The sequence below is a fragment of the Schistocerca gregaria genome, chromosome 3 (genome assembly GCF_023897955.1).
Source record: "Schistocerca gregaria isolate iqSchGreg1 chromosome 3, iqSchGreg1.2, whole genome shotgun sequence".
In the NCBI taxonomy this organism is placed as follows: domain Eukaryota; kingdom Metazoa; phylum Arthropoda; class Insecta; order Orthoptera; family Acrididae; genus Schistocerca; species Schistocerca gregaria.
Genome location: NC_064922.1, coordinates 880,851,729 through 880,870,602, shown reverse-complemented (window position 1 = coordinate 880,870,602; position 18,874 = coordinate 880,851,729). Strand labels below are relative to the sequence as shown.

The 18,874-nt window shown below is 40.8% G+C and overlaps 1 protein-coding gene across 1 annotated transcript in view; it reads left to right on the top strand.

Annotated features, from left to right (window-relative positions):
- LOC126355027 (tripeptidyl-peptidase 2) overlaps window positions 1-18,650 on the top strand; it is a 283,245-nt gene extending 264,595 nt beyond the window's left edge. Inside the window, exons 20-23 of the mRNA XM_050005173.1 lie at window positions 3,676-3,814; window positions 10,717-10,996; window positions 17,297-17,492; window positions 17,700-18,650. Of these exons, the coding sequence (XP_049861130.1) occupies window positions 3,676-3,814; window positions 10,717-10,996; window positions 17,297-17,492; window positions 17,700-17,909 (825 nt within the window). The 3' untranslated portion in view covers window positions 17,910-18,650. The remainder of the gene's footprint in view (window positions 1-3,675; window positions 3,815-10,716; window positions 10,997-17,296; window positions 17,493-17,699) is intronic.
- Window positions 18,651-18,874: the final 224 nt, after the last annotated feature.

Genomic DNA, 18,874 nt, shown 5'->3' with positions numbered 1-18,874 from the left:
GGGTCTGATGGGTCTTCTCTATCTTTGTAGATAACTTTTATTGTCGACTGTCTCTATGGGGTTGGAATTCTTTCAAGTTCCAGGCATTTGTTGAATATTTGATCCATACGTGTTAGAGGGCCTCTTTTGCATCTTATATATATTCATTATATATATTATCAGGTCCTGTTGTTTTCTTGTTCTTCAGTGCTTTTATTACTTCTTTTACATCTTCTTCATTTAGAGTTTCCCATACATTGTCTTTTCCTTTGTTTGGTGTTGTTTCTCTTTCTTTGGGGGTGTTTTGATTCCTCGTTTGTTCAGTATCTTACTGAAGTGGTCTTCCCATTCCTTCGTGTCTATATTTGGTGTATGAGCCAGTTTCCTTGCTCTTTCTGCTGTGTATGGGGCTTCCTCTGCTTCATCCACTTCTCTTTTTGCCTCTCTTTCTATGTATTCTTTTTTCTTCTCTTCTATTAGGTTTTTTTCCCAGCTTCTCCTCTCTTCTGCATACAGTTTGTATGTTTCCTTGTTGTGCTGGTTTCTTAATCTGCGGAGCATTCTTAGAGCAGTGTTCCTTTTGCTGTAGCATTCACTATCAAACCATCTTTTTGCCTTCCTTGTTTTTAGATTTGTTTGTATCACTGAATTTTTTAGGAGGTCTTCTATTTTGTCTGTTGCTTTTTCAAGGTCTCCTTCCTCTATTAAAGTTTCTATTTGTGTTATTTGTTCTCGCTGGTTTGTTAATTTTTCTTTGTGTGATTTGGTGTGTCTTTCTTGCTGGTGGTGACGTGATGTTATTTATTTTTATCTTCACTGGGCTGTGCTTTCGTATAGGAGTGATGGAGTCATGCCATATTGGTTGAATACTTCCTTTTATTTGTCCTCTTGTTAATGCGATATCAATGGTGCTTTTCCAATTGTGACATATATATATATATATATATCTCTCTGTCTATTGTTCAGTAGGGTGAAACCATCTTCTTCTAGGGTTTCAATGACTAGTCTTGTTTTATAGTTTTCCGTGTATATTCTGCAGTTGAGATCGCCTGCAATAAAGGTGGTTTTACTGTCTCATTGTTTGATGAGTGTGACTATTTTTCTACAGAATTTGTGTGCGGTTTAAAATAGGCTGCAATTATATGTACGTCTGATGCTTCTACTAGCATACTATTTTTTTGCTTAATCATTTTTTTGGTGAGTGTCATCCAGGATTTCAGTAAGATAGATATTCCTCCCGTGGGTCGTACTCTTTCTCCCTTCTTTGCCATTAGGTGATAATTGTAGAAATCTTTGTTGCCAGTTGTCTATCAGGAAGATTTCTGTGAGAATTGCAAGATCAGAGTTTTGCAGAATGTCTGTTGGTGTTAGGTTAAGAGCACCTTTATTCCCTCTGTATTCCACAAGACGGCTTTTATTTCTTGCTCTTCTGGTTTTCTTCTTAGTTTAGTTGAGCTTTGCTCCCTCTTCCAGTGATCGTCTTGGGAAATTAAATCGATGTACTTTTATGTTTTCAGGCCAGAATTCTGGTTTTTGTGTGATTTGTAAATGCCTACTTTGAAAGCTTTTTTGTCATCCAGTGTGCACAGTTCTTCACATTCTTGTTGTCCCAGTATTCCATTCTTGTTAAGGTATTTCGCTACTGTATCAGTTGTAGTGGTTCTCTTTAAGTTACCGATATATAGCCACATTGTTGTTTCTGCTGCTTGCATTTCTTTGTATTTTTTTTTTTTTGTACCCAATATGGTTTTATTTTTATTCTGGTTTCTACTGTACCAGCTCCTCCCTACCACAGTACTCGAAGTTGGTTCCTCTAGTTCATTAACCTGACTTCGAGTTTTATTATGTTGCTCATGTGCATTGATTTGGACTTGTAGCTGATTTTGTTGCTGGAGCAGAGGATTTCTATATATTGTCGTTCTCCCTGGTTTAACTTTGTTGTTGTATTTAGTTTGTATGTTGTTTCCATCAGTTTTGGTTTTCTCTGGTTCTAGATGACTTTCCTTTTCTAGAGTTTTCTTTATTTGCTCCTGTATTAATATCCCTAGTTGGTTTTTTAGGAATTCAGTTATGTTCTCCACTTTATACTTCAGTTCTCCCATTTCCGTCTTATTTTTGTCTTCTTCTTCTTCTTCTTCCTTCTTCTTCTTCCCCCAGGAAGCAACCCACTCTGTTGTCTAAGTTGAAGCTCTTCTCAGATCCTGTACGTGTCTCTTCCATCTGCCTCTGGCTATGTGCTGTTTCCTGTATTTATTCGATAGGTGTTGCTAGTTGTCCGGCAGTGCAGCTGTCTTCTTCCTCTCTCGTCTCTTCTTGTTGGATGTTCCTAACCCCTCTCATAGGATTCCTACTCTCCTCCTCCTTTGCTTTTCTTTAGTTTTTCAAAGATTCTAAGCATTTTCTTATTCCACTCACCACCTCTTAATAACAATAAAGTGTTCTCAGGGCTTTTCAAACAAGGGAAACTCCTTATTGCCCTCCTTCAGATTTGGTGCTGAGAGGGCTCGGTGGACAGCTCGTCAAAAACTGTACACAGATCTAGCATGAAAACAGGAAGAAGATATAATTAACTGTAGGGAAAAAAGCAAAATAGAAACATTGAACAGTTCAAGGACAGAAAGTGGAATATAGAGCAGCCCGGAGGAGCAGCGGCATTGTGGTCAAGTGGTCACGGTGTTGAATTGCCAAACGGGCAAGCCATGTTCAGACCTGTCTTTTGCCCCTTTTTTTTTTTTCAATTCTGCACAACTATTAAATGTTTGATGATAAGGCAACGAGTCAGCTTTATTCTCCACCAAAAAACACATCTGGTGTGTCGTACATGGCATTAGTCACAGTACCTTTCATATGATTGGTATTTCTTACCACTGCATCTAATTCACACGCGTGGAGAGTGAGTGAGATATGCCTCCTTGCCCAATTTGGATGTCCGTATGAATGTGAATGTGATCACTCCCAAGAAAATGATGAAAACATAATAGTTTGTCACATATGCTGCAATGGATGAATGCATGCAACAGTTTCACAATCACGCAGTTTCTCCGTGCTCTGTCAAAACATGTTTTTAAAACTTTTGAAGTTGCATTCCATTTTAGAAGTTTTGACTCTTTGAATTCCTTCATTGTAACATAGTTCACATCCATTAATTTGTTTTTTCCATTTCTGTGAGATATCTACATGATATCTTGCCTGCTCTCACTATTTGTCACATTTACTTGTGACGGTAACATGTTCTTACCACATGACTCAAACTGTATAACCAGTGTATAGTATGAGAACTGCTAAGACTACAGAAAAGAACATCCCAGTTATGTGATGAAGAACAAACATTCCAGTTACGTGATGGACCGTTAAAAATGTTGTGAAATAAATAAATAAATGGGACAACGGCGTATCGAACACAGCTCATCTGCTACACATGACCACTTAACCACAGTGGTGCAGCTGTTCATCTTTGCTCAGTATTGGACTTGTTAAACTTGGGCTGTCCACTGTTTCTGGTGGTGGTGTTTTTATTAGTTTTGATGGGCTATCCACTAGACCATCTTACTACTAAATCTGAGGGGAATGTGATGGGGAGTTTCCTTCGTAAGAAATATCAGATGATGCCCTTCAGAGATTGCCTACTGGCTGTGTCACTTTTAATTTGTATTCATATTGACAGCTGATCTTATCACATTTACTTAATTTTTTCAGGATTCATATCCATTTAAGTATGTTCTGAACGAAGCTCCAAAGAAGAGCAACAAAACAACAGAACCAAAGGAAAAGACCAAAGAAGAAGAATTTGAAGAAGCTGTGAGGGATGTCAAAACTGCTTGGCTGGCCAAGCTAGGTATGTACATTGCTGTGATCAGTTCTGTGTAAAATAAGCTACGTGATTGTTTGATGAGCTTGTTAACGTGATATATGCACTAACAGTATCTGAAATCCTGAATAATTACTCATGTACTTTTCGTTTAGGCAAAGTTTAGTTTGCTTATCCTATGAATTTAGAAATATCATTGAGCTTAATGGTTAATTCAAAATACAATCAAAGCATATGTCTCATTTTCATATCTTTGCTTCCAGCTCATAATCTACATATTCTCATTTGTTTTTCTGATTTACACTAGAGGATTTTTAAGAATCAGATGTTTATTTCCTTCCGAAAGTATCAGCAAATCTGGTCATGTAATTGCATTACAAAATGGATGTCTTCACTTCTGATTAGATAAATTAAAAACATAGCACTCACAGCCAACAGTTTGTCATGAAATTTAGGATTAGTTTTGCGATAATATGCTGTCATCAAACAGCTCTGAAATTTAGGCATTTCATGAATAGAATACTGCATTTGTCATGTAATTTTACAGAGAAAGGTTTTGATTTTATTTTAAATTGTAGTTTACCTCCAGCAGTGAACACATCATACTCCGAAGTTCAAAATATCCTTTGGAATGGGTAACAATTCATTGTTTCTTTTAAAAGTTCCCTGAAATTTATGTTCTATACATATGCAGTTGCTGTAACAACATGGCCATAGAAGAAAGATTCTTTGATTGCAGATGCATGTTCGATGTACTCTTCAAATCACAATGAAGTGCATGTACAAGTTATTAGGACTTCTTCTCATTCCAGTCATATATGGGGCATTAGAAGAATATCCGCTTAAATAGCTGTGTGAGCACTGTAATTAATCTGATCTTGTCCTCACAATCCCTACAGGAACAACACATAATAGGATTTTCTATATTCCTACAGTCATCAAGTAAAATTGGTTTTCCAAAATTTGTAAGCAGGCCTTCTCCGAACAGTTCATCTGTCTTAAAGAGTCTGTAGTACAGTTTCTTCAGCATCTCTGTGACACATGCCCATGGGTCAAACAAACCTGTGACCATTCCTGCCTGTCCTCTGTATCTGTTCAGTATCCCTTCTTAGTCTTACGTGGTACAGTTTCCACACACTTCAGCAGTATTGTCGGACGTCTTGTACGAATGATTTTTAAGCAGTCTCCTTTGTAGATAGATTATGTTTATCTAATATTTCACATACAACTATGTGAGTGTTCCATTTCATACCCCTAAAAACCGTTGCACCCATGTATTTGTATGAATAGACAGATTCCAAACTGGTAATATAGTCATAGAGGACTATGTTTTTAAATGACCAATTTTACTTTTTTTTCACATTTAAAGCAAGTTGCCAATCTGTACAGCACTTGGACATATTATTAAGATCTGAGTGAATATTTGTGCAGCTTTTGAGAGACAGTATTTCATTATAGATAACATCATCATCTTTGAAAAGTCTAAAGTTACTATTAATATTGTCCACACCGTCATTAATGTGCAAAAAAAAAAAAAAAACAAAAAAACAAAAAACAAAAAAAAACAAGAGTCTGAACACACTTCCATGGAGTAAACAAAAAGTTACTTCTACGTCTGTCAAAGACTCTGCATCGAAAGTAACAAGCTGCGTCCATCCTACCAAATAATGTTCAGTGCAGTCACAAACATCGCTTCATACACCATATGATCTTGCTTTTGATAATAAGCATAGATGTGTTACTGAGTCAAATGCTCTTTTGGAAATTGAGAAATACTGCTTCACCAGCATTACACTATACAAGTTTGAAAATGTCTATCATTGTTAAGTCTGTTTCAATGAAATGAGGTCCAGTAATTATGTGTTTATGAGGTTGCTTTCAACATAACGATTATAAATTACTGATTGAGGGTTATCAGAATAAATTATGCTCTCAACCAGAGAACAGAGCATTAGTTTATGCAACAAACACAGCATTCTGTTATTAGAAAAATATAATTTGGATTTGGGCATAGAAACTAATCCTGTAGAATCGCGAATCCCCCCCCCCCCTCCCCCCCCGCCACACACACACACACACACACACACACACACACACACACATCCCGCCCCGCCATGCGGGTCCAGGCATTACAATAGGCCCAGGATATTCCTGCCTGTCGTAAGAGGCAACTAAAACGAGTCTCATACGTTTTGGCCTTTGTGATGGTCCCCTGTAGGGTTTAACCTCCATTTTTCAAAATTTTCCCGAAGAGCGTCTTACATGGTGCATACTGTCCATCATGTGCTGAGACCTCTCACATCCTTCATTGATGTGGATCTGCACTTCTGCTCATTCTCCAGCTGTTGGGCAAGGTCATCCTCCTGGGTGTGTGTTCCTCCATCCTCTATGCAGTATCGCTTTCTGCGCTGTCAACAATAGTGGACTTCTTAGCTCGTTTGTGCCTAATATCCAGCATGGTAGCCAGTCCATTGTGGTGGGGCTGCCATGTACCCTGTTGATTGTAGCCGCCTGGCCACACAGAGATCACTCTACTGATGCCTGTGCCATTAACTCCCCAAGGAGTAGATGCCCTTCACCCTGGGGCATCGGGACTCCTGGCAGTGGCCATCCTGCCAGGTGGCCTTTGCTGCAGCTGGGTAGCATCTGTGAGGAGGTCTCCTGGTTGAAGTGGGTGGTATGGCGGATGACATGCCATGAAGTGTAGTAAGTCATCCCTTCCCCTCGGCCACACCATGGGAGGAACACCAGTCTAAGGATGACAGCAACACTTATTCACCTCGGTACCTTGTATGTATGAGAGTTGATGGGGAATCTTTCTCGTCAATGAAACCTCAGTTTTTTGTGGAGCATTTAGAGTAAAAGTTTGGGGTGGTAGAGAGCTTGTCCAAAATTCGGTCAGGGTCAGTCTTGATCAAAACAGCATCCTCTGCCCAGTCACAGGTATTACTCGCCTGTGACAAGCTGGGGGATGTTTCTGTTTCCAATAATCCCATAAGAGCTTAAATATGGTCCAGGGTATCATATTTCACAGGGACCTTCTTTTGCAGTGTGACGATGAGCTGCGCACCAATTTAGAGCAGTGAAGTGTCCATTTCATCCAGTGCATCTTCCGGGGTCCGAGGAATAAACAGGTTGCCACTGGTGCCTTCAACTTGGCCTCCGAGGGTGACACATTACCCTTGTAGCTCAAGTTGATGATCTACTGCTGTGACGTAAAGCCATATATCCCTCCCCCAATGTGGTGCTTGTGCTGGATGTTCAGCCATATGTCTTCCCACTGTACTTCCAGCATCACACATCAGGATTCTGGACATCCATCACATCCCAATACGCCTTGTGCCTCACCTACCATCTCAACTGCGAAGAGCGCTATTCGCCTTGCTCGCCAGACTGCAGGATTCTCCAGAAAAAAAGAAAGAAGAATAATGGAATAAAAGACCCAGGATCAACTGGCCTACACTCAGGCTGAGAGAAAATATGAGAGGCTACATCCTGTGCATATGATGTCAACCTGCGCCACCGCCACGACAATGGTTCTACCATCTTCCGTTCCACCGCGTACTGTTGGCCGTCAGACTCCACCTGCTCCATTGATTGTGGGGGCCCTTCCCTCCCTGTTGCTCCTGCACAACCTACTTCAGGAGGAACAACCCCCCCCCCCCACCTCCCCCCTGCCATCAGGGACGTCAGTCACCACTTAGCCGGAGAAGTGTAAGTGTCCTTCGGCTCCTCTCGCCAGGAAGGGATCCCTTGGGGCTCTCCTTTCCCAGGTTCGTACCAGTGATTGAAGCAACCATAGGTAGCTGGTTGTAGGGCTTCACGGTCCTCCTCAGTCCCTGAGACTGAATCAGTGAAGCCCTCCAAGCTGGACAAACCTAAGGAGCAGCAAGAGAAAAAGACCCCCAAGAACCAAGGCACTGTGGTGGCACCCACACCACCAATGCCTAAAAGCTCTGTGTCTGAGGATGAGGTGGAGATTCTGGTGTCCACTGAGGGCCTAGACTTCACTGGGCCCTAGACATAATGGATGTCATTTGCACAGGTACTCTTCGGGTGGCAGCAGGGGACCCTGAGGCATAGATTACCTCATTGAGTGTTTCATGCCTTCCCAGTCTCATGAACACACAATCCTCCAGTGGAATTGCAGCAATTTTTTCCATCAACTGGCTGAGATATGGCAACTGTTAACCTTTACGCCTGCTTTCTGCATTGCCCTTCAGGAAACTTGATTCCCAGCTATGCAGATTTGTGCCCTCCATAGCTATAAGGGATATATATTATGGGAACCGTAGCGACTGTAATAAAGTGTCAGGTGAAGTTTGCGTTTATGTCCTAAATTCAGTCTGTAGTGAAACTGTGCCACTTCAAATCCCTCTTGAAGCTGTGGCTGTCAGAATAAGGACATCGCAGGAAATAATTGTCTGCAACATATATCTTCCTCCAGATGATGCAGTGCCCCTGATGTATTGGCTGCACTGACTGATGAAGTCTCTAAACCTTTGCCACTTTTGGGAGATTGTAATGCGCATAACCCCTTGTGGGGTGGCACCATGCATACTGGCTGAGGTAGGGAGTTCAAAAATTTACTGTCTCAGTTCAACCTCTGCCTGTTAAATACAGGTGCCCCCAGACATTTCAGTGCGGCACATGGCACACATTCAGCCATTGATCTCTCGGTTTGCAGTCCTGACCCTCTCCCATCTATCCACTGGGGAGCACCTGATGACCTGTGTGATAGTGACTACTTCCCCATCTTCCTGACACTCCCCGGCATCATGCCCATGGGCGCCTAACCAGATGGGCTTTAAACAAGGCAGACAGAGAAGCCTTCACCTCTGCTGTTGCCGCTGAATCTCCTCCACATGGTGCCATCGATGTTGTCGTTGAGCAGGTAACTACAACGATCATTTGTGCAGCGAAAAATGCGATCCCTTGTTCTTTAGGGTACCCCCGGCGAAAGACAGTCCCTTGATGGTCGCTGGAAGTTGCTGAGGCAATTAAGGATCGTTGGTTCCTCCCATAGTTCCCCCTTTGCATTCAGGAGAATGGTGTTCCTCAGGGCTCCGTATTGGTTGTCTCTCTGTTTTTAGTGGCTATTAATGGTCTAGCAGGAGCTGTAGGGCTGTTGGTCTCACTTTCCCTGTATGTGGATGACTTCTGCGTTTTGTACTGCTCCTCCAGTACTGGTGTTGCTAAACAGCGCATACAGGGAGCCATTCACAAGGGCTCTAGCCCATGGCTTCCAGTTTTCAGCCACAAAGTCATGTGTCGTGCATTTCTGTGAGCGCCCCACCGCTCATCCAGAATCAGAACTTTACCTTAGCGATGATTCACTCACTGTAGTGGAGGCATATCGATTCTTAGGACTGGTTTTTGACACCGGATTGACTTGGCTATCTCACCTTTGTCAGCTTAAGTGGAAGTGCTGGCAGCACCTCAATGCCCTCCACTGCATGAGCACTACCAGCTGGGGTGCAGATCGCTCTATGCTGCTGCAGCTCCTCAGAGCCCTTGTTCAATCCTGCCTTGACTATGGGAGTGTGGTTTATGGTTTGGCGGCACTCTCAGCATTGCGTTTACTCGACCCAGTGCACCAAGGTGGCGTTCACCTAGTGATGGGAGCTTTTAGAATGAGTCCGGTGACCAGTGTCCTGGTGGAGGCCAGAGTCCCTCCATTGAAGGTTAGGTGGCACAAATGCTGTCCAGTTACATTGCACATATTTGTAGTTCTCCTGCGCATCCGAATTATCATCTCCTTTTCCCAACCACAGGATAAACGCAATTGTAAGCCATGACTTGGGCCGCCGATGCGGGAGATGAACTGTGTGTGTGTGTGTGTGTGTGTGTGTGTGTGTGTGTGTGTGTGTGTGTGTGTGTGTGTGTGTGTGTGCGCGCGCGTGTGCATGTGTGCGCGCCTTTTTTTGCCCCTAAGGTAAGTCTTTCCGCGCCCGGGATTGGAATGACTCCTTACCCTCTCCCTTAAAACCCACATCCTTTCGTCTTTCCCTCTCCTTCCCTCTTTCCTGAAGAAGCAACCGTTGGTTGCGAAAGCTTGAATTTTGTGTGTATGTTTGTGTATCTATTGACCTGCCAGTGCTTTTGTTTGGTAAGTCACATCAGCTTTGTTTTTAGATATATTTTTCCCATGTGGAATGTTTCCCTATTAGTTGTTCCTCCAAATGTTTATCATTAGTACAGAATTTATATTTGTTTATATGTCAACAGTAGAATTTAAGTTACGAATCAATTACTGATTTCACCCTATAACAGATTTCACCCTGTAACAAAAGATAGTAACTAGGCATAGTCAAAACAGATTAGAAAATCGGTTACATACCTAAAACTAAGCACAAAACTGAGGGCCAACATTTCTCTTTTATGAAAATGCAGGTTATACTCATGTATGGTAATGGTAATTAGTTAAAAGTAAAAAAAACACATGAAGGAGGCAGAAGGCAAAACAAGAGGGGAAGTAAAAATATCCCAGCTTGCTTCATCACAAGTTACATAAAAGTTTTCTGGATATGGTATCTCATTGTATTGTAAATAGCTGTCACTGATGAAACCAGTGTTTTGGCTGCAGTTACAGTGCCCACCTTCTGGGTCTACTCAGTCTCTGGAGAGGTACAATGTTTTCTTTTAGTTCATCTAATTATCACAATAACCAATATAAGTTAAGAGCAGAGAAAGTGACTGTGCAAAGTGAATAGTTCACATTAGTTTTTTGTACAGCTGAAGTACAACATTATTGGCTTACATGTACATTGTTTTTACATTTAATTTTACTGATTATCTGATCGACTGGTGGGCATAAAGATTTCTTGTATTTGCTTCTAGTTGGCATTATTGCAAGATCAGTTGAAAAGATAGAATTTTTTGTTGAAAATAATCCAATTTTCTGTAGCAGTTATTACTTTCCTGTGCAGACCCTGGAGACAAAGCAAACAGCTTGTATGAAGAATTGAAATCGTCATACCCAGATCATCTACCTGTGTACACAGCAATGCTCCAAGCACTGGACCCAGCAGAAAACAAAAAACAGCTGCCCAGTCTGGAATCCATAGAACAAACAGAGGAAGTTTCCAGATTAGCACATAAGGTTCTTGAGATATCTGATATCATCATTAGTAAAATTGATGACATTCAATTGCTTGCTTACTTTGGCGCAAAGAATGATAACCGTCCAGATGCAGCAAAAGTTAAAACGTAAGTACAATTCTGATAATGGTCTTCACTATCATTGATATGCAAAATGAAATTCTGATTGGCCATAGTTGGTAACATACCATTTCAATATTATACAGGACCACTAGAATCAGATACATACATCATTACTTCCATTTTCTTACAGTAAGAAATTTTTTATAAGTTTGTGGCTCATGCACAAGTTTCTGAGTAAGTAGTAACTAGAAGTACTATTATGATTGAGACTGCAGAGGAGAATCTAGTTGGAAACCACTGAGGCCACATCAGCTAAAGTATGGCCTATGGCTTCTAGAATCTTTTGTTGGTATAAACAGAAGGGTAGGAAGTAGGTCTAAATATCAATACGCTGAAGAAAATTAAGAAGTCAAACCAAAATTTGTGTTTTAAACAGCGCGTGGTGCACTGAAGAAGTTGAAAATAAATTTCATATGTACACTTTCTAGGGCTCATTGTTTTGAGAGTAAGCATGCCGTTTCGTGTGTGTTAAACTTCCACATGGGAAAAATATATTAAAAACAAAAATTCCAAGACTTACCAAGCGGGAAAGCGCCGGTAGATAGGCACAATAAAATATACACACACACACACACACACATATATATATATATATATATATATATATATATATATATATATATATATATATATATATATATATATATATACACACAAGCAGACATATTTAAAGGCGAAGAGTTTGGGCAGAGATGTCAGTTGAGGTGGAAATGCAGAGGCAAAGATGATGTTGAATGACAGGTGAGGTATGAGTGGTGGCAACTTGAAAATAGCGGAGATTGAGGCCTGGTGGATAACGAGAAGAGAGTATATATTGAAGGGCAAGTTCCCATCTCCGGAGTTCGGATAGGTTGGTGTTGGTGGGAAGTATCCAGATAACCCGGACGGTGTAACACTGTGCCAAGATGTGCTGGCCGTGCACTAAGGCATGTTTAGCCACAGGGTGATCCTCATTACCAACAAACACTGTCTGCCTGTGTCCATTCATGTGAATGGACATTTTGTTGCTTTCTATGTGGGAATGACCAACAACAAACTGTCCATTCGCATGAATGGACACAGGCAGACAGTGTTTGTTGGTAATGAGGATCACCCTGTGGCTAAACATGCCTTAGTGCACGGCCAGCACATCTTGGCACAGTGTTACACCATCCAGGTTATCTGGATACTTCCCACCAACACCAACCTATCCGAACTCCGGAGATGGGAACTTGCCCTTCAGTATATACTCTCTTCTCGTTATCCACCAGGCCTCAATATCCGCTAATTTCAAGTTGCCACCACTCATACCTCACCTGTCATTCAACATCATCTTTGCCTCTGCACTTCCGCCTCGACTGTCATCTCTGCCCAAACTCTTTGCCTTTAAATATGTCTGCTTGTGTCTGTATTGTGTGTGTGTGTGTGTGTGTGTGTGTGTGTGTGTGTGTGTGTGTGTGTGTGTGTCTATCCTTTTTTCCCCCTAAGGTAAGTCTTTCTGCTCCCGGGATTGGAATGACTACTTCCCCTCTCCCTTAAAACCCAAATCCTTTCGTCTTTCCCTCTCCTTCCCTCTTTCCTGAAGAAGCAACTGTTGGTTGCGAAAGCTAAAAATTTTGTGTGTGTGTTTGTGTGTTATTTTATTGTGCCTGTCTACCGGCGCTTTCCCGCTTGGTAAGTCTTGGAATCTTTGTTTTTAATATATTTTTCCCATGTGGAAGTGTCTTTCTACTATATAACTGAATTGAACTTAGTGACTTGGAGTGGATAAATGCAATGAGAATATAATGACATTGGTGAAGTAATGTTCAGACATGAACTTCTGGTGGTGTTATCAGATAGTGTAATGGTTAGGGCGAACGTTTGTGAAAAACAGGAAATCTGAGTTCGAATTACAGACAGGCGCTAAGTTTTGTTAATCATCACTTAGTCATTGCGGACCTGTTCTGGAATGGAAAACTACCTACATTTGTTTGGAACTGACAAGGCGTAAAGGTGACAATGACATCTTGAGTCCGGACTCAAGTTGGGCTCACAGAAACAGAGTATTGGTGACAAATGTTATCGGCTAATATTGTAAGATATTGTCACAGGCTCTGAAACTGTCAGGAAATTATGAGAATTGTATATGATTAAAAATGTGACTGCACTGACACTTTCAATGCGAGTGCAAGACTTTCTGTTGTGCAAAATTCAAGCTCCATCATATTTCCCTTCAAGTTTCATTATATTATTTACAACAGCTGTTATAAAATCAGTTCCATTTACATAGTGGTTACATTACATGGAGCTTCTAATCAAGCCACTTTTGAAAATATGATATGAGCGCACTTGGTTTATAATTTTTGGACAGTCCAGATGTGGAAAGGCTGCTCTGGGTGCTATGAAGACCATAGAGTGAAGCCAGCAGCAGGTGGTGGCTCACGTCAGTACTAATGATGCATGTCGCTTTAGACAGGAAGAGATTCACTCTGGTTCCAGGCAGCTAGCTGAAGCAGTAAAGACCATTAGTCTTGCTTGTGAGATGAAGGTGGAGCTCACCACCTGTAGCATCTGCAGCAAAACTGACTATGGTACTTTAGTACAGACCCAAGTGGAGAGTCAGGATTGGAATCTCGTATGGTTCAGCTACCATATAGGTTGCATATTACTTGATTTGTGCCGTAGGATGATGTGGATTTCTACTGCTGAAAATTTAGTCTGCATGGGGTCTGCTAGCTTTCTCCTGCAGTCAACACCTTATTGCTATCTTCTTCGATTTGCAAAAGGTCACCTCATCCTCATTACCCTACATGAATGGCGTGCCAGGGCCTGCTCCCAATTATTGTCCAGAATTTCTTGTCACACCATACTTCCCTATCCAAGTTGTTGCTTCCCATAGTACTCCACATACACAAGGGAATGGGATCCTGCAGAGCTCTGTATTGAGGGTGCCCCCTTTTTTCTGGTAGTTATGAATCGTCTAGCTGAAGCTATGTGGTCTACAGTGTCGTCTATTCTGTATGCTAATGATTTTTGTGTAGCTGGTGGTTTTCATGCATCATGTTCTTCTGTCGCTGTCATTCGATCCATCCACACCCAGAACTCTACCTTGACGACCAACTGCTCAATATGGTGGAGTCTTATCGCTTTTTGGGGCTGGTCTTTGATGCCTGGTTGACATGGCTTCCCCATCTTTGCCAACTTACACGAACATGCTGGTTGCACCTTAATACTCTTCACTGCCTCTGTAACCCCAGCTGGAGCACATACTGCTCCACACTTTCATGGTTTTACAAACCTCTGATCCTGTTCCATCTCGGTTATGGGAGTCTGGTATTATGGCACAGCATCATCTTCAGCATTGCAAATGCTGCATCCGATGCACCATTGTGGGGTCTGACTTGTGACAGGTGCCTTTCGTGTCAGCCCTGCAAACAGCCTACTCGTGGAGGCTGGATCGCACCACTACACACCGGGCACTAACAACTGCTGTCCAATTATGTAATGTATGTTTCCTGCTCCCTGAGCATCCGAATTATAATGCCCTTTCTCCAGGAAGTGAGATCCACATCCCACAGCAGCAGCCTGGGACAGAGGAGTCATGATTGCAGTTTGCATACAGGCTCTCTGTTGTGAACACACATCCCTCCCAAGCGTGTGCATTGGCATGGCCGTGGTCTTCCATGGGGGCCAGCAAACTCAGAGTTGGGGGTCCACAGCACAGGAAAAACATTAAGAACAGTAAGTGTGGCCAAACATGAGCCACCACCAGCCTTGCTACACACAATAGCAGTACTGTATCCATTGCTTTTGGGTTAACGTGCACATACGGAGAAAATCCGTGGTCGGCACACTTGCCCAACTTCCAAATTGCATTAAATAATCAAATTTTATTTAGCAGGCCATGATTATCATTCATCGATCCTAAATACTTTGTGCAACACATGACTTTAATGAAGTAGTATGTCAACGGTACCACCCATCTATCCGTTCAAAAATTGTAGTGGACCTCTGATGACTGAAATGTTTAGTTGTCATATCCTTCTTTCCAGTCTCAGTGACTAAATTTCAGTAAGCTACATCGTGCAGTCTGTACAAAACCATCACACTTTTAGTAGGAGACAGAATGTTGAAATACAGGGTGATTATAATTAAAGTTAAACTTTCAAACCACTGTAGATTTAACACCACTGGTCAGAATGATGTCAAATTGCAATAAAATATTATCGAAGAAGATGGAAAATGTATAGCTGAAGAAAAATAAATAGTTAAAAAATGTAGCAATAGATGGCGCTGTAAGCATTATAATTTAATAGTGATCAACTACAAATGACAAATGAGTCATACAACAATGGTGTATGTTTGACATTAAACAAACTTTACTACTCAGTGTGCGTGGGGGTACAGGTGTGAAACTGTTAGTTACATAAGCCCCTATCCACCACGGCGAGGGCATGTGGGAAATATCAGTTTTTAATTGTCCTGAGGCCAAACACCACATAAAAAGCATTAGTCTAAATCAAATTGGATTATTAATTTCCATGTGACTCGCGCAAAATGTGATAAGTACACTGTCCACCATTTTCTGCAACAATTAGAAATCGTGAAACAGCAAGTTCCACAATTGATCGAAGTGTTTCCGGGGTCACGTTCAGAATGTGTTGCGCAGTGCATGCCTTCAATGCAGCAAAGTGTGCAATCGGAACACTGAACACAACATCTTTCAGATAGCCTCGCAGCCAGAAGTCACATGGATTAAGATCAGGTGGTCGGGCCAGCCAGGCTGTAGGGAAATGGCAGCTGATAATTTTAGCATTTCGGAAATGGTGCTTCAGCAGATGCTTAACTGGATTTGTAATATGCGGAGGTGTGCCATCTTGCATAAAAATGATCTCATCCATGCTATTTGTGAGCTGGAATGACTTGATTGTGCAAAATACACTCATAGCACTTACTAGTGAAGGTACAGGTAACAGGACCGGAAGCACCAGTCTCTTCGAAAAAATATGGCCCTAAGATAAATGATGCTGTAAACCAGCAACACACAGTGACCTTTTCAGGATGAAGTGGCATTGGTTGATTTGTGTGTGGATTTTCCATGTTTGACAATTGTGTATTGACATATCCTGTCAGATGGAAGTGGGATTCATCTTCCCACAAAATCTTCCACGGCCAATCATTGTCCACTTCCATTTAAGCACGAAATTCTAAAGCAAAGGTTTCTTGCTGGGAGGTCAACAGGAAGCAACTAGTTCACATAGGTAATTTTGAGTGGATAGCAAAGAAGGATGATTTGTAGGATTTTTCACACCGTGCTGATGGATACGTCCAATGTTTGGGCAATTCTCCATGCACTACATGTTTGCACACCACCACTTGCCTCCTCCTGCATTGCTGTGGCCACTGTTTCCACTGACGTCGAATCAATTTGTTTCCTCCCTCTACCAGGTTGCACAACAAAAGAACCTGTCTTTTCAAATTTCCGAATCATTTTCTCCAGACCCACGGCAGTCATAAGGCCAACACCTTTCTTCCAAATTCTTCAGTGTCCAGAATTTCTGCAGAGTGATGTGTGCACAGTCATCATTCTTGTAATACAGCTTTACAGGCATAGCACGAGCCTGCATTGACACAGTCATGGTGAATGTCGCAGATGTGAAAGGAGGAAAAGCTATGTAGCCGGCATGTTTATACCAACTTCATGTGCATGACAGGTGTTTTCATTTATGTATTCTGACACATACAGCGCCATCTAGTGATCAGTTTTCACACTATTTTTTTGTGCCTGCCATACGTTTTCCCCCTTCTCTTATAATAATCCATTGCAATTTGATGTCATTCTGACCAGTGGTGTTATTTCTATAACATTTTGAAAGTTTAACTGTCTATTTATGTGGGCTTGTTGCTGTAAGAGAGAGGCATTATAGTATTCATAGTCATGTGAAAATCACATGAAGCATTTAACCACATTCCTGCCATGTGTAAGGAGGCAACCTTTAGTTTATACTAAAAGTGAACAAAGCTTAATCGTAATATTCTTATTTTGTGCAGTTACTTCAAAATAAGCACAATATTCAAAATAATCTGCTTCTAATCATAACCTCTGTTGAATAAATTCATATAGTGTGCCTCAAAATCAAGACTGAAAGTCTTTCCCTAATCTGATATTTTGTCTAATGAAAGCACTTTCTTCTAATAGTCATGTTTGGTCGAATTTATGAGCTGTTGTTTAGTCAAGAACTGTATTGGTATTCACAAAAAAAGATTGCAGTAACTGTTAGTGCAGGAGCTTTGTCATTGGAGTCTGACTTTGTAATGTTTCAGTGCAATGGAGCGCCAGAAGCAAGCACTAATTGAAAGCTTGTACCGCCGAGGTGTTGCTTATTGTCGCCTGTATCGAATTTTGGAGCATGATAGCAAGAACAAAGAGGAATGTAAGGAAGAACTGAGTAAACTTATAAATAATGTGGACGAGGCATGGCATTCCCTTCTTAAGTTTACTGACGCAACAGACAGTAAAGTAAGTGTTTCGCTAACAGTTTAATTTGAGTATTTTAAGGTAAATTTGTAGATGAAGTAGAATCTTGGCCATTTTTGAGATAGATCAGACAACTTACCAACAGTTTTTCACAATCGCTGATAGCTCGTTTCACACCATAAAATAATTTTGTTCAGGTTAATTACTAATGGAAAAATTTAGAACTTAATTAGATGGTCTCTTTTTCAGGTAATATACTTTTCAATGTGGCATTCTTTTGTCCACCAACACTATGGAAGAGTAATGAAGTTGTTACTAAAATTGACTGAAGAGAAGCCAACTCGTGAACTGGATGAACGTATAGTGGATTTTGCCCGCCTTCTTGGCTGGGATCATGTAGTGCAACTCCTGCAGTCATCACTGCCAGTACGGCACCCACCTTCATACCGTCCATTCTGATGACTTGGCATTTGTAGCTGTGCAACTCTGGTTAACCTCAAAGCTGACTAGAAATAATTTTGAAATTTTTATCTAATCAGTGCATCTCTTCACATGGTGTGGATTGTATTTAGTTAGGTGTCTCTTCTTCTGACAGCTAATCAGTACAAACTAAAACTCTTCTTGTCCAGATCGTTAATTTGAACTGGGCATGTGTGGTAGACTGCAACAAAAGTTATGCCAATTAAGAAGGGACAAAATGAACCTGTTACTCTGTTGTGAAAAGAGACTGTGATATTATGTTATTTTTCATATTCTTTTTAAATGTTTAACCATAAGTATATCTTTTCGAAGACAATACAGTGTGGAAAATGCATACTGAATTTTTTTTAAACAAATTGTTTGTTCTCATCCTACAAGTGGACCTGCCATAAAATGATCCATGGTATTATTAATTTACAGTGCCTAAATTTGTTGCTTCTTATTAATCACTGAATAGTGGACACACTTTTTTAGTCTCATTTTTTTTGTGTGGTGCTACCATTGAATTACATATTAAGCTAGGAAACGCAAGCAAATTCTTAAAGAAGAAACAAAGTCCATTAGTTTTATATATGGACTTTTATAGTAGTGGCAATCAATTTTTGTTGTATACTTTTTATTTTGACTAGAATTTGCTAATTATAAAGGTGAAATATTAATAAATCAATAGGTGAGAAATAAATATAACTGCTCTTATTAGTTGCAGATATCATAGAGAAATGTGTTATTTTGTGTGTTCCTTACAATTTGTAGCCCTTGCAGAAACTATATGGATAGTTTTGAGATATTACAAATAAGATTGAAAAAATTGATAGACCTGAGTTTCTGATATGAAAACTTATATGTATATCTGATGATGTGCTATGACTTAGATGTGGATAATGAAAGTAATAAGGATAAAAAATAACCATTTAGTTCAGGTGCTGAGCCACTGATAGACACAT